The sequence below is a fragment of the Oreochromis niloticus genome, unplaced genomic scaffold, assembly GCF_001858045.2.
Source record: "Oreochromis niloticus isolate F11D_XX unplaced genomic scaffold, O_niloticus_UMD_NMBU tig00000668_pilon, whole genome shotgun sequence".
NCBI lineage: Eukaryota > Metazoa > Chordata > Actinopteri > Cichliformes > Cichlidae > Oreochromis > Oreochromis niloticus.
The window spans coordinates 68,506-95,732 of NW_020327209.1; the positions used below are offsets into that span (position 1 = coordinate 68,506).

The 27,227-nt window shown below is 41.2% G+C and overlaps 2 protein-coding genes and 1 long non-coding RNA gene across 3 annotated transcripts in view; 2 read left to right on the top strand and 1 right to left on the bottom strand.

The window, feature by feature from the left end:
* Positions 1-589: 589 nt before the first annotated feature.
* On the bottom strand, positions 590-22,000 carry LOC102083191 (muscle M-line assembly protein unc-89). Its single transcript, XM_019350416.2, has 12 exons — positions 21,901-22,000; positions 19,104-19,448; positions 18,128-18,244; positions 17,643-17,984; positions 15,874-16,224; positions 15,403-15,744; positions 14,932-15,273; positions 14,365-14,706; positions 5,824-6,147; positions 5,053-5,394; positions 2,808-2,892; positions 590-2,482 (listed from the first exon to the last, which is right to left on the bottom strand). Exons 4-12 carry the CDS (start codon positions 17,785-17,787, stop codon positions 2,434-2,436), a joined length of 2,322 nt encoding a protein of 773 aa, XP_019205961.1. The 5' UTR covers positions 17,788-17,984; positions 18,128-18,244; positions 19,104-19,448; positions 21,901-22,000; the 3' UTR covers positions 590-2,433.
* LOC109196327 (uncharacterized) overlaps positions 2,865-27,227 on the top strand; it is a 95,077-nt gene continuing 70,714 nt past the window's right edge. The window contains exon 1 of the mRNA XM_025904254.1: positions 2,865-2,962. Coding sequence (XP_025760039.1) covers positions 2,865-2,962 — 98 coding nt within the window. The remainder of the gene's footprint in view (positions 2,963-27,227) is intronic.
* LOC102082839 (uncharacterized) lies at positions 23,398-25,928 on the top strand. Its single transcript, XR_268326.3, has 5 exons — positions 23,398-23,676; positions 24,250-24,353; positions 24,545-24,700; positions 25,549-25,641; positions 25,774-25,928. It is a non-coding gene; the product is annotated as an uncharacterized LOC102082839 (long non-coding RNA).

Here is a 27,227-nt window from a genome sequence, read left to right on the forward strand (position 1 = left end):
GATCAGGAGAAACTCACCTGGATTTCCTTTTTCCACAGCAGACTGAGAGCTTCAGGTGGACCCTGAAGGAGGTCTCAGACACAGGTGGTAAAAGTACACACAGTCTGTACTGAAGTAGAAGTACTACTGTTAAAAATACTCCAAGTACTAATTCAACTTCTTTACTCAAGTAAAAGTAAAAAAGTACTGGCTGTGAAATGTAAGAGAGTAAAAAGAGCTGATTGAAGATCATTTCTAACACATGTTTATACAAAGCTAACTGAACCATGTGCTGCATCAATGTAATAATAAAATAATATTATTCACTTTATTTCTGTCTAAATTTGAATTCTAATAAATATTCCCAGCTTGAATCAGACAAGTTGAACATGAGCAGAGAAAAAGAAGGAAAATCCAAATATTCCTGTGTTCAGTTTTCTCCATTGTACAGACTGACTGTGCCTCTAAACAGGAACATGAGCAGGAAGAGGCTGAAGTGGATTCAGCAGGTGGAGGATGCCCAACATCAGCTGGAAAGATTTACTGTGACGTTTGTTTGCTGTTTTCACCTCGTGCACGAGAACATCACCAAATAAACTCGAGACAGTTTTTAATGTTTTATTGTTCAAGAGCAAAAAGACTGACGGACTGTGTTTAAGGCAAACTCACAAATGTCACACATGAAATATTCAGTGTTTATTTGCTGGTTTGTTGGCAGCGGCTCCTTAAAGTCTGTCACACATCTGTTTGACCGTCTCCAGTTAATCTGAGCATCAGGCGGCTCAGCTGATCTCTGGTGTGTAGCTGCTGTGCTGTGGTCCCATTCCTCAGTGAAAGTAACAGCAGAACAAAAACTCTGTCGATCCACATGTTTGAAAAGAAAGCTTTTAAACAGATGAACACACTCAGTAAAGGACAAAGAAATAAGTAAGAAAAAGTTTGAGTAAATAGAAAAAACAGGAGCAACTGAAACAGGCTGCATGCTAGCTGACGCATGAGCACTAGAACTGTTAAACTTAATTGTTATGATTTTAGCACCGAGTTACATGAAATACTGCATCAAAAAGAACAACACAGTAATCACAGACATGTTTATGCCAACAAACATTAACCCAGAAAAGCCTTTAAAACAACCTGCTGTGGTTTGGAGTAGAGATTCCTGAATTTACCAGGTGCACCTAAAGGCAGCACAATTTAAACCGTAAATAATGATGTAGGTGCGCAAATCCTTTTCAAGCGTCACAGCGTCAAATGAGCCGGCTTACATTTGTTGCGCTTCTACACTAAGTTTTACGCCAGCGTTTCTTCTTTGCTGATTTTTGTTCCACAAACCAAAAGAAAAAAAGAATCAACCTTTAATATATTTTCATGTGTTTATCAAGCACTATGACATATCACACACACACATGCTGAGTGTGTCACTGATAAAGCTGTGACACAGCAGCTCACTCAGTCCAGTCCAGGTAACAGACTCACCTGTTAGCAGCAGCTCTCCCCTCACAGAGCTCAGCTGCTTATTTTAGTCAGCAGGAAAAATGAATATTATGGGCTACAGCAGTCTGTCAGGGCCGTTCAAGGACACAAAGTCACACACAGGTTTAAACTGTTAGACTCATGAATATCCACAAAGTTCGATGCACATTTATCTTTAACAGGAGCAAACGGCCTGATCAGATAATATAAGAACTCATAAAAGCTCATTTATGTAAATCTCTGCTTGAACCAGTGAAACAGTCTCACACTGATTAAACACCATCACTACTTCAGTAATGACAGAGGGTCATAGGTGTGCTCGTGGGACAGTCCTCCTTCCTCCAGCTGTGGAAACCAGATGTGGAAGCAGACTCCCTGAGGTCTGCAGTCCAACACCAGTGTGAGCAGAGAGGACTCAGCTGCTGGGCGGAGCTTATCTTCCTGTTCTGTTCAAATCCAGCATTAAACTCTTCTTATGTTCAGCTCTTCAGTCGGATCATGTCTAACAGACGTCACTGTTCATCTCCTCCTCCCTCTGTGACTCCTTCATGTTCACTTTACTCCTTAGTAAGTCTCCACAGCTCCAAACCAGCTCTGCACTCAGAGTCCATGTTTATCTAACGGGTCCTTCCTGCTCAGATTGGAGCAGGGAGGACCCGTGGGTCAGAGGGGGTGTGTCATGATGTTTGTCTGATCTTCTCTGAAGCTCTGATGCTTCCTGACAGTCAGCAGCTTTGACCTTTGACTCAAATGAAGCATTTTCACTCTATCAGAACAGCAGAAACACGTTCAGGGTCATCATCATTATAAACTTCTAATGTTAGAGAAACAGCTGCAGAACATCTGGCTGAGGTTAGTTAGCTGTTAGCTGTTAGCAGAGGAAGGCCAAAGCAAAGCTGGACCTTCATCTTCCTCAGGGCTCAATACACAAGAGATACTGTATATACACACAGGCTGCTCTTCATCACCAGCTCCTCCTCCTCAGACTGTTTCTTCAGCAGTCAGACGTTCCTGTTCTTGGTTCCTGTTCCTGAGGACACAGAGGACAGTCAGACACTCACATGGGTCCGTGGGTTTGATGCTGGAGTCTATCCCAGCTGTGCCAGCTGATCAATATCCTACAAACAGACTGATCGGTTCTCTGATCTGTGATCGATCAGCTGGGACTAGGATGAGGATCAGAGCCAAGAATTAAACCAGGTTCATACATTCATACCTGCACGGGCAGGTGAGTTCCTGTGATCATGTGACCCTACACATCCTCACTCACTGAGCTCATTTAAAGTGAACCAGCTGCAGTTACCATGGTGACCTCACTGGTAAACACAGACACCACTGTGACCCTGCAAACATACCTCTTTTCCACTTTAATCTCAGGTTTTGCTGCCCTCCTCCTCCTGAGACGTGCCAGCATGTCTGCCATGGCTCCCTTTAAGGTTGCTGCAGAGGAGGAAACAGGAGCGAGTCTCAGAGCTCATCAACTTATTTCTACATCACACACACAAACCAGGTGACCATGTGCAAGACTCTTTCCTCTCAGCTGTGGTTTAGTTTGAATTTGAATGGTGGAAATACTAAAATCACTAGTGGAACATGAGTGAGCGTCCAAGCCTGCATGAACCCGGCAGAGCTGAACACTGACTCTGGTCAGGTGTCCATATTCAGGCTGTTAGATTTATAAAACTGCACAACTCAATCTTAATGAGCAAGATTGAGTGAATCTGATTTCTGTGATTGAATATGTGGATGGAAATCTGGGTTCACAGCCTCTTATTTGTGCCCCTGCACAGTATTTACCACCGGCAGATAGAGGCTGACATCCAGAAATCCTACCAGTGGCTGGACAAAGCTGGACTGAAAGACACCACAGAGGCACTAATCATGGCAGCACAGGAACAAGCTCTGAGCATAAGATCCATAGAGGCTGGGGTCGATCACACAGGGCAAGACCCTTTATATTGTACAGTAGATCGTACAACAATAGATACAGAGAAAAACCCAACAATCATATGACCCCCTATGAGCAGCACTTTGGCGACAGTGGGAAGGAAAAACTTTTAACAGGAAGAAACCTCCAGCAGAACCAGGCTGAGGGAGGGGCCTTTCCTTTCCAGTCACCTTTCTCACTCACTATGTGTTAATAGACCTCTCTGCATTGAATCATATCTGTTATTAATCTCTGTCTCTCTTCCACAGCATGTCTTTATCCTGTCTTACTTCTCTCACCCCAACAGATGGCCCCGCCCCTCCCTGAGCCTGGTTCTGACGGAGGTTAAAAGGGAGTGTTTCCTTCCAACAGTATGATCTACTGTAGAATATAAAGCACCTTAAGGCGCCTGTTGTTGCCATATAAATACAATTTAATTGAACTGAACAGAAGAGTGCAGTCCTAGGAACAGCAAAGATACTGTGCAGGACCCTCAAGCTCTGAGGCCTCTGGTGGACAATGTCAGGTTTTTGTTTCACTCTCGGTTTATTAATGATTGCGTGTTTATTGAAGATGATTCTGGGTTATGTAGGTGCCTGAGATATTTAAGAGTTTCTCTGGTAAAGTAGCAGGAGAAGGATGGACTCTCATCATATCTCTTTATACATGACATGAGCCGTGTCCAAATTCATGGGCTGCATCCTCCTGAGGACCCGGCCTTTGTGGTCTATGTGGGCCGGGTCCTCAGAAGGTCGGGTCAGCTGGAAGTAAACGGCTGTGAAACTGGACGGTCTAGCCTTCAGATTAGTGTCACCGCTCTCTCAGTGGAGTTTAATAAACTCGGCCGTCTGCTCCTTGCTATCTAAAATATAACAGGACACTGACGTAAGTTCTCGAACATCTCACACTTCTGTTTAATCAGTTTTCTGTTTGACGTTTATTCAGCTGTGTGAAAACCAAGGAGGAACCCACCCAGGGGATTAATAAAATTTTATTTTATCTAATCTAATAACTTTAATCTCAGCCAAACCGATTTAGCCATGAACAAATAAAACACTGAAAAAGGCAAAAACAATAACATTTTTAGGTTGTCTAAGTGACTTACATATTAAGTTTAACCTGAGTAGCGAAATGATCTGAAAATGATGTGCCGGGAGTTGTGCCGTTCTCGACCCTCGAGCTCTCGGCTAACTATCGAGCTGGTGGGTAACAGACGTCTCCGAAAACGTCGGAACACTTTTGCAAATATGCGATATCTTGATAAACCGAGCAGATATTTGAAGTTTACGCAGCTACATTCTTGCCTGAAAATATGTTTAAAGTTTATTTTGTGACCCAGAAAGAGTAATAAGAGTAATTTTAAAATTTAGTAGCGGCCGCCATTGTTGAACACTGGAATTGACTGAGCCACGCTATGAATTCTGGGATATGGTGGGCCACCAAGTATACACCCGACACATCCTTCAAATTCGGGGAAAAGGAGGACGCATTTGTCGGCTGCATTCGGAGGAGTCTACGAATTTGGACAGCCTTCGTCGCGTTGCTGTGACGTAATCGGCCTACAAATGCGTCCTCAGGAGGAGGCAGCCCATGATTTGAACACCCACATGATTTATTAGTCTGATTGCATTATTTAGCAAATACTCACTGAGACCTGTGACTTGTTCACTCACCTCTGACACTGAGAGTCACTACTCTCTGTAGCAGCATGTGTCCATCCTTGTTGTAGATGGTGCAGGTGTAGACTCCACTGTCAGTGAGGCGGAGGTCTTTCAGGGTCAGACTGAGGTCTCCAGTTCTCAGTGCATCTTCATCCATCTCTGTGCGACCTCTGTAACCCTGGTGCTGTGTGTCTGGCTGGCTTTGGCTTTTCTGAAACACGCAGACTTTGGTGTGTTTGGAGTCTGAATGTGTCCACTCCACTGTGACGCCCTGACGAAGGTCAGCTGTGGTTTGAAAGGGCAGCAGCACAGACCTCTCCCCTTGTGTCACCTCCAACACGCCCACTTTGTTATCTGAAAAGAGACCAGAGCAGAACATGTCAAGTACAGACCAACAGACATCAGTGAGGTTGATCCTCCATCATGTCCTCTGCTGTGTAACCAGCAGCTCTTCATCCTGTTTTCAGTGTTTCTCTGACTTGGAGCTGAACTGCTTTTGTGTTTATGTGTGAGGCTTCACAGCTTTCTGTTGCTTTCTTTACTCTTACACATTCATTCTCAAACAGCTGGAAACAGCTGGACTCACAGCTGAACAATGTCCTGAACACTGGGACATTTCTTCATCTGAACAGTTTTAAATGGATGGAAAAATGTAACATGTCAGCAGAGTATGACTTTTTTAATTCACTTTGTTTCTGTGATATCAGGTTATCACAGATCCATCAGCAGATCTTTGATTACACTGATTCATGTTCGATTCACATAAACAGCTGTTACACTCACCTGTGACACTGAGAGTCACCACTTTCTGTAGCAGGATGTCTCTGTATGTGTTGTTGACGGTGCAGGTGTAGACTCCACTGTCAGTGAGGTGAGGGTGTCTAAGGGTCAGACTGAAGTCTCCAGTTGTCAGTGGATATCCATCCATCCTGGCACGATCTCTGCGAGGCTGGTGCTGTGTGCCAAAATTTATAGCTATGCACTTGTAGACTTTCACACTTTTGTGTCTCCACTCCACTGTGGTGCCCTGAGGAAGGTCACGTGGTATTTTGAAGGGCAGCATTACAGACTTTAGCCCTTGTGTAACCACCATCTGCATCCCAACATCTAAAAGCAAAATATCAGAGTACAGACAGACAGACATCAGTGAGGTTGATCCTCCATCATGTTCTCTGCTGTGTAACCAGCAGCTCTTCATTCCTGTTTCTCTGACTTGGAGTTGAACTTCGTGTGTGTTGATGTGTGAGGCTGCACAAACAGCTGTGCAGCTTTTATCTTCACACAGCTGGAAACAGCTGGAAACACTCACAGGTTTTTTTCCACAGCAACAAATTAGATAAGTATAAGTAACAGTAAATAATAAATCTTGAATGTTACTGAGCAGCACACAAGACCAACAATGCAGGATAAGCTTTGAGCCAGCAGCCCAGGAAGATAGTGTGTGTCTGTGAACACCTGTGTGTACACCTGTATCCACACCTGTGTGTGTGAACACATTTGTATTCAAAGGTTTCTCCATGTAATTATCTGATAGTGGGTGTCAGGAGCCATGACAGGGGGTCACCCAGCAGCCATGGAAGCCACAGAAAGCACAGGGGACTGTAGTGATGAGCCCGCGGGCTCTGTTCCCCTGTTTCTTATCAAGTGCAACAGTGATATCATTTACCACTTCTGAACGTCTGTGGATTATTTAGGTTCTCAGTGATCACAGACAAGTAATAACCGGATTTAGCTTGAACGCGGACATTGCAGCCTCAGCTATCCAGCTAACCGGATTAGCATGCTACCGAGCCGACAGAGAAGCCTCCTTATCTTGTAAGAGCCTAGGCGGTGGTTTGTGTGTCAACGTCAACAAACTGTGGTGCACAAATTTGGCTGAAGTGAGTCGCCACTGCTCACCACAGGAGGGATTTTTAATAGTAAAGTGTTACCCGTTCTACCGAGAGAGTTTTCCTCAATACTTGTTATAGCAGTGTATCTCCGTACAAAAGCTAATGCTAACATAGCACTAGGAGAGCTATCTCAGGCTATCAACAAGCTCCAGACTGCACATCCGAAAGCTTTCCTTGTCATAGCTGGCAACATTAACCATGTAAACCTCAAGACAGTCCTCACCAAATTTCACCAACATGTAAATTTTTTGAACAAGAGGGAAGAACTGCCTGAAGTTTCCTCGGTTCCAAAGCCAGACCCTCCTTTGATGGTCTGACAGAAGTGTGTGCCTTGGAGCCCATCATCAAGGAGTGCGTTTTCTCTCCTCCAGGCCCCTCTGCTTATATAGCAAGTAAGGATATGCCAGAGGAGGCAAGACATTAAATAATATATGAAAAGACTGTGTGTGAACTGGCAAGTGATCATGTTTTGCTTGCTGTTCCTATGTTGAAAAAACTGAAAATGCTGATCATGAACCCGCCTTAAACTCAAAAATGACAATATGGATTCAGGTCATGGTCACCCAAACTGTGAAACTTCTCAACTAGAATTCTGTTTACCTCAGAATATCAAGCAGGGTGTTTTTGAAATGTTTTGCACTGTCACCTCCAGTCAGGAGATTGAGGCTGAGCTCAGGGGATCCGATTCTACTGTTAGTGAATAAATGTTATCTCCTCTCAAAGTTAGGCTGACATATTTCTCCTCTGAGTCTGTGAACTCATTACTAGACAAGGTTTTGAGTTGGGATGATAATGTTACCACCAACACACAGCCTCAAATGTCCCCTGTCTCAGCTAGGGATTCTAGCACTGTGTTATCTGTACCTGTCTCTCCACACAACCCAGTTAACACTACTAAGTTACAGTTCACTTCAAGTGTGGTTTCAAGCAAATATGGCAATCCTATATACAACTGTCATGCTATTAAGTTGCCATCAACTAGATGCTTACCTGGAAATTTAAGGTTTGCCCTGGAACCCAGCCATGAAGGTCTAAGTTGTGTTTTTGTGGGCAATGCTGTAGATCTTGTTTGTTGTCCAGCCTCTCTGGACTTTAAAGAACTATCAATGAATGGGAATGTCGAGCCTATGTTCAATTGTTCTGGGTTTGAGGAGACTGAACTCACTGCTTTAGAGCCAGTTGAGACTGTTTGCATCACTTCTGGATCAAACTAGCTGGCTCTCCTGTCACCCATTTCCACATGCCCAGAGACTGTTTGTTTTTTGGACGTTTTGCTGTGGGGTTACTTGTCGGGTGGTGTGGCAGTTACTTGTGCCAGCTGGGGGCTCAGGCGAGCTCGCCCAGCATCCCGCTCCAGCGACCAGCCTTGTCTGGTCCAGCCTTGTCTCCTGCGGCTGCCATGCCACCGCCACGCAGTGCGCCCTGCACACCTGCGTCTGCCATCGGCCACTTTCCAGGCTGTCAGCTGGACATCTTCGCCATTTTAGTCGGCCCTCTGAACTGCTTCGCCGCCACTCCCTTCCCCACGGTCACCCTCCTGAGCTGCTTCACATCAGAAAAAGCAACACATCATCTGCATACAGACTGAGTTTATGCTCTACATTCTTAATTACTACAGCCTGTCTAAATGCTGGTTTGATAAAAACTGCAAACAGTGAAGGAGAGATTGAGCATTCCTGCCTGGTACCACTCAGGAGACAGAAGTTGGAGAATGTTTGGTCATTTGGCCTGAGACAAGCTGTTGCTTTCTCTCTTGCTGTAAGTTTTTTTAGTGGCACCGGAGCAGAGAGTGGACAGTGGACTGGTGATTTTTGCCTGAGCAAAGATAGAAAGACAGAGACTAAAACACAACCACGGTGTGTTGGGTCCTTGTTACAATAATCTACGTTTATTTATAAGTCATATCTTGGATTTGGTCTGCTGTTCTGGCGTTACCCCCACTCATTGTTTCCCCAATCCGATCATATGTTTATTTCTTTTAATGTAATGCAACAGCTTCCAAAACCTGTGACATCACATTTAGAAAAATTAGTAATATTAATCTTCCTGATCTTTCATCTCCCATTTATGACCTTCCATTTATTCACAGCTTCTCATCCCCTGATGAACTCGTTTCTTATTATAATGTCAACGTTCATAACCTTCTTAACATATTTGCTCCACTTAAACACCGAACTGTCTCATTTTCCCATTCAGCACTGTGGTTTACACGTAACATGCACCATATCAAAGCTAAAGGATGCCAACTGGAACGTCTGTTCAAGAAAACTGGAGTCACCATACACAAAGAAATGTATAAGGATCATATCTTGTTGTATAAGGACTGCATTGCGTCAGCCAAGTCTGGATACTATTCTGGTTTAATCAGTTCTAGTGAAGGTAACTCCAGATCTCTCTTTTCTTTGTTTAGTAAAATCACAAAAGCCCCGTACTCATTCTCCTCTCATATGGACTCTGCTGACTTTTGCAACTCTCTTACATCTTTTTTCACTCTTATAATCTCTGACATCCACCAACAATTTACCTCTTTAGGAACTTCTAACCTTGAAGTAGACTTTCTGTTTCCCTCACTGTCTTCCTGTCATTCATTTTCAAATTTACTCCTACCTGATGTATCAAAACTTATTCAAAAATCTAATTTATCCACTGGTCAGCTCGACCTTCTTCCCACTGTGTTAGTTAAAGCCTGTCTTCCCTCATTGGCTCCTCTCATAACTTGTTAGGGTGCCTGGGTCGTTGACCCAGGGTTTTGTTTATTATATTATTGAAATTGATTTTGATATTATTTATCATTTCTAGTCTTTAGTTTCTTTGTTAGATTTCTGTCTTATGGTTTATGTCTCTGTCTCCCCTGTCAGCTGTATCCCCTTGTCAAGTTCGCGTCTCTGTTATGTTTCCTGTTTTACTTTGAAAGTCTGTGTCTCATGTTAATGCGTCTGGTTTTGCTTCCTTTGTCTCGTCAGCCCTGATTTGTCCCAGCTGTGTAACATAACTAGTATTATCCACTCTACCATTCACACTGGAATTGTTCCTTCATCTTTGAAAAGTCCTTTTGTCATTCCAATTCTCTCAAAGCCTGGGGTAGATCCCAATAACTTTTATAATCTTCGCCCAATATCAAACCTCCCCTTTATTTCAAAAATCCTTGAGAAAGTTGTTGCCTCCCAGCTTCACTCATACCTCAGTGACCATAATCTCTACGAACAATTTCAGTCTGGTTTCCGCCCCAATCATAGCACAGAAACTGCTCTGTTAAGGATTACCAATGACCTTCTGATGGCAGCTGATTCTGGTCTTTTAACCATTCTAATCCTTCTTGATCTTAGTGCAGCATTTGACTGCATTTGTCATAATATCCTCCTGAACAGATTAGCATCCATTCAGTATTAGGGCCTCTTTTATTCATTATCTACATGCTCCCTCTTGGCCATATATTCTGAAAATATAATATCAGTTTTCATTGTTATGATGATGACATCCAGCTCTACATTTCCTCCAAATCTAATTCATCACTTCCACTCTCGAACTGTCTTATGGAGATTAGATCATGGTTCTCCTCCAAACTTAACAGTAATAAAACAGAAGTTTTACTTTCAAAGCCTCCATCTTAACCAGATCTCACAGTTTCTTCATTAATATTGAAAATTCCCACATCCTTCCTTCCCCGCAGGTGAAGAGTTTGGGTGTTTCCGATTTCAGTCTCACATTAATTACATAACCAGGTCTTTCTTACTCCCATGCTGCTGCCATACTTGTCTATAGTCCTATTACTTCGGGGATTGTTTATTGCAACACCATCTTATTTGGTCTCCCCAATAAGTCCCACCAAAAACGTCTTCAGAATTCTGCAGCTCGGGTCGTAACTCGTACTTCCTTAAGACACCATATTACCCCAATTCTCCAACAGCTTCACTGGTTGCCCATAGAAGCTAGGATGCATTTTTATGGTGTATCCTAAATCTTAGTTCTCATGTTTAAGTGCATCCTCAATCTTGCCCCTTCTTGTATCTGTCATCTGCTTCTTCCGCTTCTGTCTTCTCAATATGGGGAACAGAGCTTTCAGTCACTCTGCTCCTCAGCACTGGAACTCACTTCCTTCAGTATTAACCCTCTCGAGCCAGGCGTTGCCGATTTGCAACAGTTAAAAATTAACAACCTGATTACCCCACATACAGTTTTTTTGTGATAATTTTCCCCAAATATCAGATTTTTCCTGTAACTAAAACTTAATTTGAGCCTGAGAGGGTTAAGAAATATAGATTCCCTACTCTTATTCACTTACTTCATCCACTTATCTCCAAGGCCGAGGTCAGTAGCTCGGCGCTGGATAAATAGCTGCAGGGCAGGATGGCTGGGTCTACATCGGCTTACTTCTCACCAATTACTTCTCGAGATTGATAAAAATGTCCGGGTTTTCCTATATTCCGACAGAAGACCCATGTGTGACGTCATCCCCAAACAGCTGCTTTGTGAGCACTTGTTCTGCTCTCACAGACAGGACAGACAGCGCACAGCAACGAGTCAAGTGGTGTTTAAAAAATCCCAAAGCATAAGTCCTTCTTTCAGACGAACTGCAAAAGAAATTTCGCTCCTACCGACCATAGTTGGACTGGCCATGGGGCATTCCGGGCATTTGCCCGTTGGGCCCATGGTGATTTTTCGATTTTACGGGCCGATGTTTTTTTGTTGTTGTTGTTTTTGTAACGGTATAAACAATGAAAGGTGGTGGATTGGCCAGATGCTGGCTGATGCATAAAAATAACTCAGTTGTTTGGTAGTGCTCCTTCCATCATAAAACTGATCAATGTTCAGCTGATCGGCTTTTCTGATGCCAGTTCCGTCTTTCTTGTTTGTTTATCGCCCACTTTGCGCTAGAAAAAGGAGACCAGCGGATAAACAACAGCAGCACATTTAAGCGTGATCAGCTGTTGTTAGAATTTATTTAATATTAATTTCTAGTATCAGCTGATGTTTGCTGGAGCCACAGCTGTAAAGCTGCTGATCATGATAGCGGTTTGAATATGTGGTGAGAGGGAAACATGAAGATGAAACCAGGAGATGTTCTTACTGAATCATCAGAGCTGAACAGGTGATGGAGAAATAGGTTTACCTTTTAGGTGACATGGATGAGTTGAAGGGAAGTTATGAACTGTTTCTGAGAGACAAATAACAACAGGATCTTTTTTTTACGTAGCTGACAGCTGGTAACAGTGCAGGGGTGGGTCTAGCAAAGTGTTGCCAGAGGCCAGGTGGGGCATTAACAGGGAAAGGTGGGCATAAAGAAATACGTTTCTTTCTTTTTCTTATTTAAAATGTTTCGCTTTTAATAAATAATTACCTGAATCTTACAGCCAGATTTTATCTGATGTAAAATGTATAGACATCATACATATACCAACAATACAGTGTACATCACTGTCACAACAGTGTTTGTTTTCATTCGCAGGCTTTATGGTTTTTCCTATAATACCTGGTGGGCCAGTCTCTAGTCAAAATGCCCGGGCTGATTTTTGTTTCTTTAAGCAAGTTCTTCATGACTGAGCCATGTGTCCTCTTTTTTGGAAATCACAATATGGTCGCCCTAGTATAGCTATTTGTGTGCTAGCGACTACATATTAGCATGTGTTTGCTAACTTGCTATGAGCAAAAATGCTAGTTAACTGAAGGTGATGTTTATGCTTAAATTAGGCAACCTTAAGATTTATGTAGCCGCTGGTTGTCATTAAAACTAAGTCTCAATTAGCATGTATGCTCAGTGAATGAGAAGGTAATTATTTGTTTTGTGTTTAATTAGTTTTACAAAAAAGAAAAGAGAAAGAAGGGACTATGAAAATGGATAAAGGATACCATGTATTAAAAAAACCCTCAAAGTAACTTGGCATTGTAAACTAGAGATGCAGATCGAAGTAAAGAAGAATTTGAGTTGAAAGCTTCTCATCCTGTTCACTGTCTGTCAAACTGGATAATCTAAGTCAAGTCCACATCTAGTGAGGACAGAATGAGACTAAAGTTGGCAGAATTCATATTTCGTGGTAGTCTGCCATTTTCCTTGATTTCCTGCAACATTCTGTGGTGTGAGAGTTGTCCAGAATTATTTGTAGAAAGCCGACTTGACCTGGAGCCTTATTATTAGGTGTTAAGAGATTTTCAAATGTTTCAAGTATTATTCCCACTGCCATTCGTATGTTATTGAAAGTTTATCTTTAATTTTAGTGTTAATAGTTGTTTACCCATTTATTCTTTCCATTTAATCGTATTTTATGATTTTACTGTTTCGCTGAAGTGAAGCTTAAATGAAAGACAAAAGCATAGTGTTCTCAGATATGATTCACCCAGTATATTTCCTCTGCACCTGGTTCTCTACGAGCCGTTTCACTCCCAGGAAGGGGAGAGCAGGACGTTCTTATCTATACACTCCCAAATACAAAGAGGGGCCCATTCTTCAGAATCACACACACACACTCTGAGATCATAAACTTCACACACACACACATACTCTGAAACGCTATAAATAAAGAACTGCCACATACGCTGGTTGTGAGCCTGAGACAGCAGCGCTCACCCAGCGTGCGCACGTTGTTACCATCTAAACTGTCTTGAGTGTCTTTATTTCGCCTGAAGAATGTCTTGTTTAAATATTTACTCCTCACATTAGGCATACTTATCAGGGCTTCCTGGAGTTCACCTCGTGTCAGCAGCAAATCCAGTGACGTTGCTTGACTGTCTAGCAATTTTGATCAATTCCGTATTTAGATGGGCTTATTTGTGGTGAGTACTAAATTTCATAGATACCCTAATAATGTTGTTTATTCTTTCAGGGTCATATATTATTATCACAGATAAATAAACAGCACATATAGTTGTTTTTTCCCTAGGAATCAACTGGATTTGTTACCGTGTTCAACATTTTGCAGGAGAAGTCTTTGTACTAAGAGCTGAGTTTTTTTTATTAACAATTTTATTTACTCCCAAGAATCGATTCTGTTCATGTTGACGCAGCGTTTTCAGTACGAGAAACTTTCCGTCTCTCATCCAAGTGACATCTTCGGTCTCAGCTGACTGCAGGTTTCCCAAACCCTATGAACAGTACATTTGCATAATGACTGAAACAAAACATTTCTCCCACAAAATGCTGCATCCAGATGAACAGAATCAACTTTTGGGGATTTACTTACCTTGATGATTGAGCATGCATCAAGACATAATTTGATTTAATTCTAGTTTTGTTTTAAATATCTTGTTTAGTATTTTCCGTTCTTGGTGGGGCACACAGGCTTCTTGCCCTGCTTCCCTGCTTTCCAGAGTACAGATGCTAATGTTCCAGGAAGGTCATTATAGTCGAACTATAAAGTTCACTTTAAAAAAAAAAAGTTTCACGGACAGGTTTCTACATCTGGGATTCACACTGTGGACAACCAGCTGTTACACTCACCTCTGACACTGAGTATCACTGATTTCTGTATCAGCATGAGTCCATCCTTGTTGTAGACGGTGCAGGTGTAGACCCCACAGTCAGTGAGGCGGAGGTGTTTCAGGGTCAGACTGAGGTCTTTATTTCTCAGTGGATCTTCTTTCATCTGTGTGCGACCTCTGTAATCCTGGTCCTGTTTATCTGGCTGATTGTTTCCACTCTCATACACATGGACCTTCATTTGTTGTGGTTCAGTTAGAGTCCACTCCACTCTGACATCCTCAGGAAGGTCAGGTGTAGTTGTAAAGGGTAGAAGGACAGATGTCTCTCCTTGTGTCACCTCAATCATCTCCGTCTGAGAAACTGAGAGAAAAAAAGAAGCAAAAAACAAAGAGACAGACATCAGTGAGGTTGATCCTCCATCATCTCCTTTGCTGTGTAACCAGCAGATCTTCACTCCTGTTTTCAGTGTTTCTCTGACTCGGAGCTGAACTGCTTGTGCGTTTATGTGTGAGGCTGCACAAACAGCTGGACACACATTTTACACATCTGGGATTCAGACTGCGGACAAACAGCTGTTACACTCACCTCTGACACTGAGCATCAGTGACTTGTGTAGCAGCATGTGTCCATCCTTATTGTAGACGGTGCAGGTGTAGACTCCACGGTCAGTAAAGCGGAGGTTTTTCAGGGTCAGACTGAGGTCTTTATTTTTCACTCGATCTTCGCTCATCTCTGTGCGACCTCTGTAACCCTGGTCTTGTTTTTCTGGCTGATTGTTTCCACTCTCATACACGTGGACCTTCATGGGTTTGGGTTGAGTGAGAGCCCACTCCACTGTGACGTCCTGAGGAAGGTCAGGTGTGGTCTTAAAGGGCAGCAGGACAGACCTTTCACCCTGTGTTACCTCCAACATCTTTGTCTGAGGAACTGAGAGAAAAATAAAACACAAAGTTTACAGACAGACATCAGGGAGTGTGATTCTCCATCATGTCCTCTGCTGTGTAAACAGCAGCTCTTCATTCTTGTTTTTGGTTACTGTAGAAAAACAGCTGTTACCTGTGACATTGAGAGTCACTGATTTCTGTATCAGCATGTGTCCATCCTTGTTGTAGACGGTGCAGGTGTAGACTCCACTGTCAGTGAGGTGGAGGTCTTTCAGGGTCAGACTGAGGTCTTTAGTGTTCAGTGGGTCTTCATCCATCTCTGTGCGACCTCTGTAACCCTGGTCCTGTTTATGTGGCTGATTGTTTCCACTCTCATACACGTGGACCTTCATGGGTTTGGGTTGAGTGAGAGTCCACTCCACTGTGACGTCCTGAGGAAGGTCAGGTGTCGTCTTAAAGGGCAGCAGGACAGACCTTTCACCCTGTGTTACCTCCAACATCTTTGTCTGAGGAACTGAGAGAAAAATAAAACACAAAGTTTACAGACAGACATCAGGGAGTGTGATTCTCCATCATGTCCTCTGCTGTGTAAACAGCAGCTCTTCATTCTTGTTTTTGGTTACTGTAGAAAAACAGCTGTTACCTGTGACATTGAGAGTCACTGATTTCTGTATCAGCATGTGTCCATCCTTGTTGTAGACGGTGCAGGTGTAGACTCCACTGTCAGTGAGGTGGAGGTCTTTCAGGGTCAGACTGAGGTCTTTAGTGTTCAGTGGGTCTTCATCCATCTCTGTGCGACCTCTGTAACCCTGGTCTTGTTTATCTGGCTGATTGTTTCCACTCTCATACACGTGGACCTTCATGGGTTTGGGTTGAGTGAGAGTCCACTCCACTGTGACGTCCTGAGGAAGGTCAGGTGTGGTCTTAAAGGGCAGCAGGACAGACTCCTCTCCTTCGGTCACTACCAACACCTCCACCCACTCTGGAGGAGGAACTGAGAGAAAAAGTGAAACACAGTCCAATCCTACTTTATTTATAAAGCACTTTAAAATACCCAGCACAGGACCAAAGTGCTGTGCATAAAATAAGTTAAAAACAATAGAATAACAGAAAAAGCAAAAGTAAATAAAACACACAATAGTTAAAAATTAAAACAGCGCTATATTAAAAAAAGAAAACAAGATAAAACCGCATAGAATCAATTAAAACAACTAAAATGAAACTAAAATATAAAAACCAACATGTCACGTAGTGTCAAAGGCCAGGGTGAAGAGGTGGGTTTTCAGGAGTGACTTAAAAACAGGTAGTGAGTAGGGATGGGTATCGTTTAGGTTTTATCCGATACCGGTGCCAAACCGGTACTTTTGAAACGGTGCCGGTGCAAGTTTCCTGCAGTTTCTCAGGAATATTACAGTCAATCTGGATCAAAATTGGCCCACAGGTACAGTAGCTGTCCCACAGGAGAAATCTGTCAAACGTTGGACCTCAACTACTCAGGATGATTTTTAATGAATTTTTGAAATTGACATAATTCTATTGTATTGACTGTATTGCATATAAAAGACGTTTCCTGCAGTTTCTGAGGAATATTACAGTCAATCTGGATGAAACTTGGAACAGATGTACAGTAGGTGTCCCAGAGGAGAAATCTGTCGAAAGTTGGACATCAACTATCAAGAATGATTCAATAATGAATTTTTTGACATCAACCAGACTGTCCCGCTTTAGGCTGTCCCAAAGCAATTTATGCACGTGCGTGCATGTCTGAGTCCGCTCGCGTGCATGTCTGAGTCCACTCGCGTGCATGTCTGAGTCCGCTCGCGTGCATGTCTGAGTCCGCTCGCGTGCATGAGTGAGTACGTGCGCAAGTGTACTTGTGCGCTGATCTATGCTTCCGATCGGGAAGTAAGGAGAAAAGGCGCTGCCGTAAAGACTGGTGTAAAAGCGGAAGAAAATTAATGTAGCGGATAAGAAGTGGCTGACTTGACCGCGGTTCTAAAAGAACGTACGTACCTGGACCCGCCTACTATCCTTGTAAAATGATTGGCTAGAATCTGAAACTTTCCCAGGAAGGCCATTAATTGGCTGTAAACTACTTTTTCAAGAATTTTGGAAAGAAAAGATAGTTTAGTGGAAGGCCTGTAATTTGGAAGAACCGTAGGATCAAGAGCAGGTGTTTTTAATCGGGGGTTTGACTACTGCATGTTTAAAATCTTTAGGGACTACACCTGACATCAAAGGGTTTACCAGCTCAAGAACCAAAGGTCCAGCTGTTGGTAACACCTCTTTTAAGAGTTTACAGACAGACAGACGTCAGTGAGTGTGATCCTCCATCATCTCCTCTGCTGTGTAACTAGCAGCTCTTCACTCCTGTTTTCAGTTTTTCTGTGGACAACCAGCTGTCACACTCACCTCTGACAGCGAGAGTCACTGATTTCTGTAGCAGCACGTTTCCATCCTTGTTGTAGACGGTGCAGGTGTAGCGTCCACTGTCAGTGAGGTAGAAGTCTTTCAGGGTCAGACTGAAGTCTCCAGTTCTCAGTGGATCTTCCTTCATCTCTGTGCAACCTCTGTAGCCCTGGTCTTGTTTATGCGGCTGATTGTTTCCACTCTCTTACACGTGGACCGTCATGAGTTTGGGTTGAGTGCGAGTCCACTCCACTGTGACGTCCTCAGAAAGGTCAGGTGTAGTTTTAAAGGGCAGCAGGACAGACTACACCCCCTGTGTCACCTCCACAAACTCGCTTTGAGGAACTGAGAGAAAAAAGCAAAACACAAGACAGACAGACATCAATGAGTTTGATCTTCTCTGTGGAAACACACACACACACACACACACACACACACACACACACACACACACGCACACACACACACACACACACACAGATATATACCTTCACTCTGCTTCATCCTTTTATGTTCAAAATACACACAGAGACCACAGAGAAGAGTCAGGAGAAGAAGAGTACCCAGGACACCTGAGAGGACTTTGGGCCAGACTGGAGGAGCTTCTGTAATACAAACATGGGAGAGGTTGTTTGAATTCTCTGTTGTACACACTGCTCACCATCCTCTGTTTGGACTGTCTTTTTGTATGTTTTCTGTTTACGGAGTTTTGATTTTGGACCACAGTCAGTAGTTAGAGCCGGCTCTTTTTAGTGATGCGAGCTGAAAGAGACGGTTCTCTAAAAAGAGCTGGAATTCCCATCACTATTGAGAACAGCTTTCTTGGTGTGATAATAGATGGTAAAATAAATAAATCATATACATCGCAAAGTGTCAAGAAGTGCTTCAATACTGAGTACACATTCTGGAGCACAAACCACTCCACAACCTCTATTGTTCACTGCTTTTACCGTATTTGCATTAGTGCGCAGAGGTTTGAGGCAATACTTATAAATGTTCACTTTAATCAATCTTCATATTGCAAAAAAAGGGCCATAAGGATAATCCATAAAACTATTACAGTTTAATGGATTGTGCCTTTTCTATTCTTTACCGCAGATTGGTAAATATGCATTAGTTAATGTACACTGCACAGCTTACAAGCAGAGATTATTTGGTCATTTGCACAACTCGGTAAAGGGAGTGGTTCGTTATGACAGTTGTGTGTAAATTGTGAGGGAGGCAACACATCTGTGTGTGTGCAGTGAAGCAGGTGGAACAGACCTCAGTGAAGACCTGAAGCAACGTGCCAGCATGACTTAGGTTAAAAAGAGGCACAAAAATGTGTTTTTTACACAGTACAAGGAGGAGGTAGGGCTTTATGGGGTGTATCACCCACTGTTTTTACACTGTGTGTGAACACATATGTTTATATGTCTGTAAATATCTTTATCTCTTGGAGTGAGCTCTATCAACAGAGCTGACCTGTGACCTTCAGCTGTACTTCAGTCCGGCTCAGCTCTTGTCCTTGCTTGCGGGCGGTGCAGGTGTAGGTTCCACTGTCAGAGACTGTGGGGTTCCTCAGAGTGAGGCTGAGGTCTCCAGTCTGCAGAGCGTCGGCTCTCATTGATGTTCGGTTGGTGTAACGATCATTTTGAAGAGAAAGATCATCACCACTCTTCACACGTCCGTGAACCATTGGCTTTGTCAGTTCCTCTTGGTCCCACACTGCTGCTGTGGAGCTCATGGAAACATTAACTGGTACCTGACAGGGCAGCAGGACAGACTCAACCCCCTGCTCTACTTCCACCCCTGAGGCATGCTGGGAAACTGAGGAGAGAAACATGAAGAGGTGAGTGCTGTGAATGTAGATATTGGTTATGAACTTCGATGTTTTTATGATTGATCTCTCTCCTGTACTTTAAAAGTCACATTTATTTACACAGCCTAATTACATCACACAGAGGTCACAGTTCAAGTGATTGCTGTCAGTGGGAGCGTGCAGCTGCTTAAAGCTGTAGCACCTAGAATACTTACGTAGACAGCTACTTCCATGCAACTGATATAACGTGCAACAAAACATATTTATACCTTTGTTATTAGGCAAAGTTATGCATTCATGGAACTTTAAGCTTTCTTGTAACCAAATTATGATGATTGAAGTTTATTTGCAGTGTATAGCACAAGCAGCACGATGTTATAATTAATACCTACAGGTTTAGTATATCTACTCTCATTGTTCATACTGGTTATAAGTCTGAATAATTTGTAGGTAAAACAATAAAAACCGATTGTGCCAGTTTCCCCATGACTCTTTCTTAGTTTTTGAGAATAACGACTGACAACATCCATTTTCAAGCTGCCAAAAAGTGTTTGCTGCTTATAACTTGTGACAGAAATACTGTTTGTACTTCATACTGCTGGATATCATTCAGGAGGGTTATATGTGACACATTATACTGCAAACTTAAAGCGAGCTTTTCGTGGACAATCCAAAGAAACTCAAATGTCCAAAATGTTGTAATTCACAAAATGAGACCAAAACAGGAATAATGGCCTAATTTAAACAGGTGGGAGGAGCTCCGCTTAAAAAAATCAGGGAGTGTAAGTAATGGTGGTTCATTTCCCGCCTACCACCAGAGAGAGCCTAGTGAGAGAGCCCATCCAGAATCAAAGGTATCATCGTCTGGTATGTATCAACACGACAATTTGTCCCACTGAGCTGCCACTCACTGAAAGTTTCTGTCTTTGGGACTATTTTGTTGGGTGATGTTTGTGTGAAAATCAAAGAAACAAAGAGAAACTGGCTTCTTTTTTCTACTATAACTGTGTTTACAGGCCAATCCACTGTTTATCTGTCTTACACACTTGACCAAACAACAAATACAAAATTAAACAAAAAGCTAAAAATCAAAATGTATCTTCCGGGGACATAAAAAAAAGTTAAGTGCGAGTTGGCCCATCTCAAATAAATGAATAATCCAAAAAGTAGCTATGCTAATACTGTAACAAAGAAGAAAAAGTAAAATATTCCCTCCAAACAAAACTTATAAATTCTAAATGCACAAATCAGTCCGTGCATGATTGCATGGCTCTGCCATCAAAAAGTCACCTGCATGAATATATCGCCTATCGTCATTTATTAGATTGATGAGTTTATATCATGTCTGTGTGACTCCACATGTTAAAACTCTCACTGTGATCAGTTTAGTTTACTATAAATGAACATGCACAGCAGCTCCTGGGAGACACAAGTTGTATATGAAACACAAACAGATGTGTTTCATCTGGAAAAGCTGTCTCAGATTAACAGGTGAGAGTGAAACAGATGTGTAGGATGAACTGCTACCTGCTGACAAACACGTGAATACTTCTGCTTTAAAATGCATTTCTTTGTTATTTTCTGTTTAAACCATGACACATGCCTGTGCTGTCACATTGTTTTACCTGCTGAGAGAGAGAGACTGCTGCTACAACATTAAAGGTGTGTGACTGATGTACTGGCTGATATTTCAACATGTATGATGGATGATTAATGAAATAACTGCACATAACAAATGTCACAGAAAACTGTTTGTCTGATGTATCTGAGAGAAAAACTGATATCAGGAGTATGTTTGATTTTTAAATCATTCATTAATTGTATAAGTTTGAAAAATCATTGTTCTTACTTTTGTGTTCGGAAAAGTCATTTTACTATTTTTATTTGCGTAAAATTACAGGTTAAAAGTTACTTCTGTACTTTCAATGAAGACTTATTTATCCAAAATAAAAACACTTTGGCCAGATACGCTTGAAATTCATTGTGATGAAGGTTTAATATAACCCAGAGCTAAAATCACAACAATAAAGTAGCTTCTAACAGAACAAGCCTCGGTTCAATCCCCAAATTCCAGCAGACAGCTCTGATGTTTTCCACAGGCTTACTGAGGCATTATCCTCTCCGAGGAATAGAAGGCGTGACTGTGGGGAAGTACGGGTGACGTCAGTACATACAGCACGAGCGACACAGCGGCAAATGGACCATAAAGTTTACTTTTAAAGATTTAATCTGCAGTAATAACAATAATAACAATGATGATGACGACAGCGGCTTCTGTGACATAACTGTATTAACTGCACTTATAGTTTTAAAGCCTCCATGAGCCGCACAGTGAGTTTATGTACGAGTAGCAGCTGACCACACAGAATGACGTCACACACGTTACTGTGGTTGGTGTTTAAACACGTGCTCACAGCTGTCCGTGCGCGCGCGCTCGGAGGATCAGAGAGGCCTTCTTACCGAAAACGAGGAGCAGAAACATCAGCATCTTTAAACAGTCCCGTTACAGCTGATCCTCACCACCGACACAGGAACCACCGACAGCTCTCAGATCCGTTACTCTGCTGAAGGAGGCGCAGAAAGTCTCCTCCTTGCTGGACAGGAAACACTGACAGGGGGCGTTTCTCAGCACCAAGCTGCTGTTTTATTCTCTTTATCGATGATGTCATTAATACGTCTTCATTAACAACAGAAAGACCACAGCAGAGGGACAAATGACAACTCCTCCCAGCTTTCTGATTTTTGAATCTGTCCTGGTTTGAATGTAACGCTCGGTTTTGTCTTTAAATGTTCTGAATAAAAGTTCGTTTATGAATCTTGGTTCTTTAAATTCAGGACACTTTATAAAAGTTATTGGTTGTTCATGAACTGTTTCATTAAATGTAAAAAAGTGTTCAGAAAATGGAGATGACTGAATTCATACATGTTCACAATGTAGTGACTGTGTTTCTCATTTCTCCAATAACTTGAGTATGTGACTAATGGGACCACCCAGCTGCTGGTTAATAAAGGTGGCGGTACAGTCGGGGGCGGGGCCTATTATTAAATTATGTTATTAACTGTGAAAGAGTGTGAAATGAGCACGCAATCACGAGTTGCAGCAAGCTGCAGTATCAGCAGTAGGAAGATGTTTGATTTCCGACCAACATAAAGACAATTCTAGGACATGTTAGGACATATCAGACACCCAGCTCGATCTCACCTGGCAGAAAAGGTGCCTGGACTGTACTTTTTTAATTCTCAAACAATATAACAGTACAGCGCTTATTTTGACATGTCAACGAAGAGTCATATACAAGTATAAGTGGAACAAAGCAGTAGTCAAACAAAGGAACATTTAAAGAACAGTATAGGTCAGGAATAAAGCAGCATACAAGTACAGTAAGGTGACATAACATATACAAGTATGCATATACAATCTAGTTACATCAATCAAAAACTCCAGTAAGGCTTGAGCTTCATTTAAGTTACACTTATCTAAATAAAGCCTTCCACAGCAGGGCTTCATTTTTAAAACCAACAAAAATTTGAGTAATTTTCAAGAAGCGACATTTGTGAATGAAAAATTTAGCAACTATAATTAAGTTGTTAATTCTATATTCTTTTAAATTTTCTGTAACCTGGACTGTACTTCCTACATTCCTTCGTCAGTAGCGACTGGTTGGCTGTGAATAAATAATCGTGTCCATTTCACACTGAGCAGAGGCAAAGCGTAGAATCCACACTGTGGACCAGTGTGTCTGTTAATCGCTTGCTGTGACACAAGATGATAATCATGTCTGAGTCTAGTTAGAGAAGATAGCGGCTCTGAGGATCACAGAGCTGATCAAAGGTAGAGGATATGTAACCATGACCTGCTGCATGGGCTGAGAGTCTGAGAGCTCAGCTCCTGCACTCTAAGAAATGACACACTGTTGTTGGTAGCATTATGTAAATGTTTCATGTTAAAACTAATGCCACCAATTGATTTTTAACTTTAAACACAAGTATGTTGTTTTGAATTTAATTAACAACATAATATTTCAATACAACAAAATGCAGTAAATTAAATCCAACGTAAAAAGTTCATTTAAAATGAAGAGCACTTTAATTTAAAGAGGATTGTCCTAATAGGCTCTCCGTACTTCTGAGTTTGCACATGTGCAGTGTGGAAGTTTGATCATCCGCCATTTTCAACTGAGACTTGCATATGCTTAGCATCCTGGATAGAATCCATCGCCATCCGAGGATTATTTGGTAAGTACAACAATTTAAGGATGACAAATTTGATTAATGGATACTAACTGATAAACATCTGACACTTTCGGGAATACATTTGCATTTTTTTTAAACAAATGATGCCTGGTAAATTTCTTAACACTCTAGCTTGTATACCTCTCTCACATGTTAGAAGTATGAAAACATTTAACAAATATTGTTGAACCTGCTAAGGTGTAATTTTCCAAACTCTTTTGCGATTCCTGTTAAGGTGAGACTTGCCTACTAAGACCGACAGTTTTAAAATTACTCCCAACATCTACCGCACCTGCTCCCTGACATCAGTAATGACCACCGGGATCACCAGCGATCCTGTAGTTTGAAGAATGAAATGAATGTGTAGTGTATTTTAGAAATGTGCATCAATTAAGTTGCTACATTGTTTAAAAAAATTTGACTCCATGTTTATTTCTGGTTTAGTGTCAAACGCAGGGATTTAAGCGATTAACACTTTGATTTGTAAAGTATAAGACATGCGTTCATCTGTTGTCATTGAAGTGCAGAATAATGTGTAATACTGTTATATATAATGCATTTAACTCCTTGTATCAGTTTCCATTGGTTATCATCGCTACCGAAGACAGGAAATCATCAAAGACATGCCATTCATTGCAGAGGTCAACAACAGACGGCCTGCCCTGTTTTCAGAGACTGAGGTAATTCTAACTAACTTTGTTAGTGCAAGTCATTTTCATAAGAACCTGTATTTGAAGAAGAACAAAGTACTGTAAATTATTAATTTTAAAAGATACAAAATGTTTGACTGAAAGTTGTAACATTCTTGCATGTGGCCTCTAATAAAATTAATAGAGAATATTCTCTAGTTGTAATATTTAATATGTTTCAGGTTGTTGCAGAGTTCACCCGCATCACCATGGTCCCTTTGTTGTCGACTTTCATGGCCAAGCTGGACCGCTATGCTGACCACCTTCTTAGAGTGTTCAAAAAGAAGGGGGGGACAGCTAAACGCAATATCAACTTAATCATGACAGCCATGGATGGGGTATGTATTTCAGTTGACCTTGATTGAGCTCTGAAATTATTTGAATGCTTCTTAAACTTCTGTCTGTCATTAATCAGAATTTTTTTTCAGCTGAATATGTGTGTATTTGAATATTTTGTAGATATGTGTGAATCAGTGACATGCAGTCAAGTGAGGCACCTTAATGAGAAGTAAAATACTAACAAAAGAGAAATTCAATTTGTACACTAGATTTTAAATTTGCTTTCTGTGTGATTTCAATATTTTTATGCTCAAAATTGATAGGTTTATAGGCAAAAATACTATTATGATCTTTTATTGTAACTCTTTTTGTTAAGAAGCTTGGAAAGAAAAGCGTCTGGACTTCTTTAAGTTCCTTGAAGACGTTTCATCTCTCATCCGAGAAGCTTCTTCACTGAAGAAGCTTCACTTTTCTTTCAAAGCTCCTTAGACTACGATGACCTGGATGACCTTCACAGACTTATTGTTATCCACAGAATGTCATGATAGGATTTTAAGTCCATATTGCACAGTTCTAATCTTCTATTTAAATTTAATATTTTTAGGGGCACAATTATTAAATATGTTGTTGAACAATCTAGAATTGATTAAAGCAAAAATGAAAGCTTTCACGTAATGTCAAATTTGAAAAGCTTTGATTTTTGGGTTCATATATTTGTTGATCTGACTCAGAGGAGTCAGTGCCTTACCAATCATGAACCTCACTGCATGTCACTGATGTGAGTTATGAAACATTGCTTAATCACTTATCTGCATTATGTGTTAATATTTTTGACTTTGTTTTGTAAAGAGGTTGAAAGGAACCAGAATAGAAAACTTCTCTCATATTGAGTTCTTATCTCCACCAGAATCCCAGTGTTGATGTTTGACGGGAATGCATTCTGAAAGCTGTCTGTGTCTACTTAAATGAAAAGCCAGATGACCTGTTCAAGGAATTCTTGGTAAGTTAAAAAAGGAAAACGATCAGTAATTTTCCTTTTTTTAATTTGGGATTGGAAATGGAAAGTGGACTTACTTGTCCATATGTATATGTAAGTAATTAATTTATCTTTTTCTTTTATTTTTATTTAAAGGATGTGGATCTTGGTGCAAGCAGAGAAACGGAGCAGCTGACTTTGGGAGTCTATGTTGTCAGACATGAAGGAGCAAACTCTGCAGATACACCTGAGGACATTGGTGTCATCATAGAAGGATGCACTGTGCTGCAAGCTCTTAGTGATGTGGCAAAGGGTTCTGCCCTCCTGCTTGGACTAATCTACAGTCTAAATCTGAGCTACCCAAAGCACCTGAAATACACATTTGAATTTCTTCAGAAGGTGCTGCTGAAGTTGGATGGGAACAACCTATCCATGAAGGTGCAGGTTCTGAAAAACAAACTGCTTGAGTGAAACAGCCTGCACTGAACTATAGAGGACACTGAACTTTAAGGTTCTCGACCTCTTCTCCTTGCACTTCATAAACTGTTCAGTTTGAATTGCCACAAGAACTTCTGCAAGGCCTTTCACTTTTCTGCATTCTTTGTTCTTGAACCTTTACCAACATCCAACTACACTGAAAAAGACTGCTCCTAACTTTGGACTTCAGTTTAAGTTTTGAAGCAAAGGTTATTTTTCTAAATATGGAAAAAAAATGACACTAAAGTAAGTTCTACCTGCTGTTTGCAGGGCTGTATTGTGGGCTTTTCATTGTAGTCCAATCAAGTTTAAATTAAGTCATGTTAATGGTAAAAATGTTGGAATCACAACACTTTTCAGTTTTAATCATTTCAGTTTAACATGACATTCTGTATCTTGTCTTCCTGCACTTAAAATGCACTTGAATATATGTAAAGATTGTTTAGGAAAAGCATTTGAATTGCTCAAAGTTTGCTTCAACAAGTTTTACACAAAGTGTTATTAAAGTTAGGTTAACTGAATAAACTTGTTTGATTTTCTTAATTTACAAACTTAAATAGAGTAAGTTTCAATTCTGTTAAAGTGATTTAATCCTATAGTTTCATTAGAGCATGTTTTGGGTGAGTAGCTTCATCAGATTTACTTAAAATTTCTTGTTCAAATTAAATATATCATACATTTTATATTTCACTAACACAGTTGTGTGGAACCGGTTGACATAACTGGGTGGAGTAAATACAACATGTTATTTCTCAAAGTAAGTACAGCTTGTTTCGGTTGAGTAGGTTTTATTTAGTCTTCTCAATTTAAATCAACAAGGTTAGTTAGATCAACATTATGATATTCAGCTAATACAACATGATTCTTTTGATTTGCATTTAATTATCCAAATGTTATCAGATGTACTTATAATTTCTTGTTCAAATTAAATGTATCATACATTTTAGATTTAACTAACCCAGTTGTGTGGAACCGGTTGACATAACTGGGTGGAGTAAATACAACATTTTATTTCTTAGAGTGTGGAGCAGGAACAGGGGGTTAAAATTAACTTCAGGATGGGACAGACTGTGTTAGCACCTGGTGGGAAGGATTCCTTTAGGTTCATTCACTGATGTGTTTTTAATTAGCAC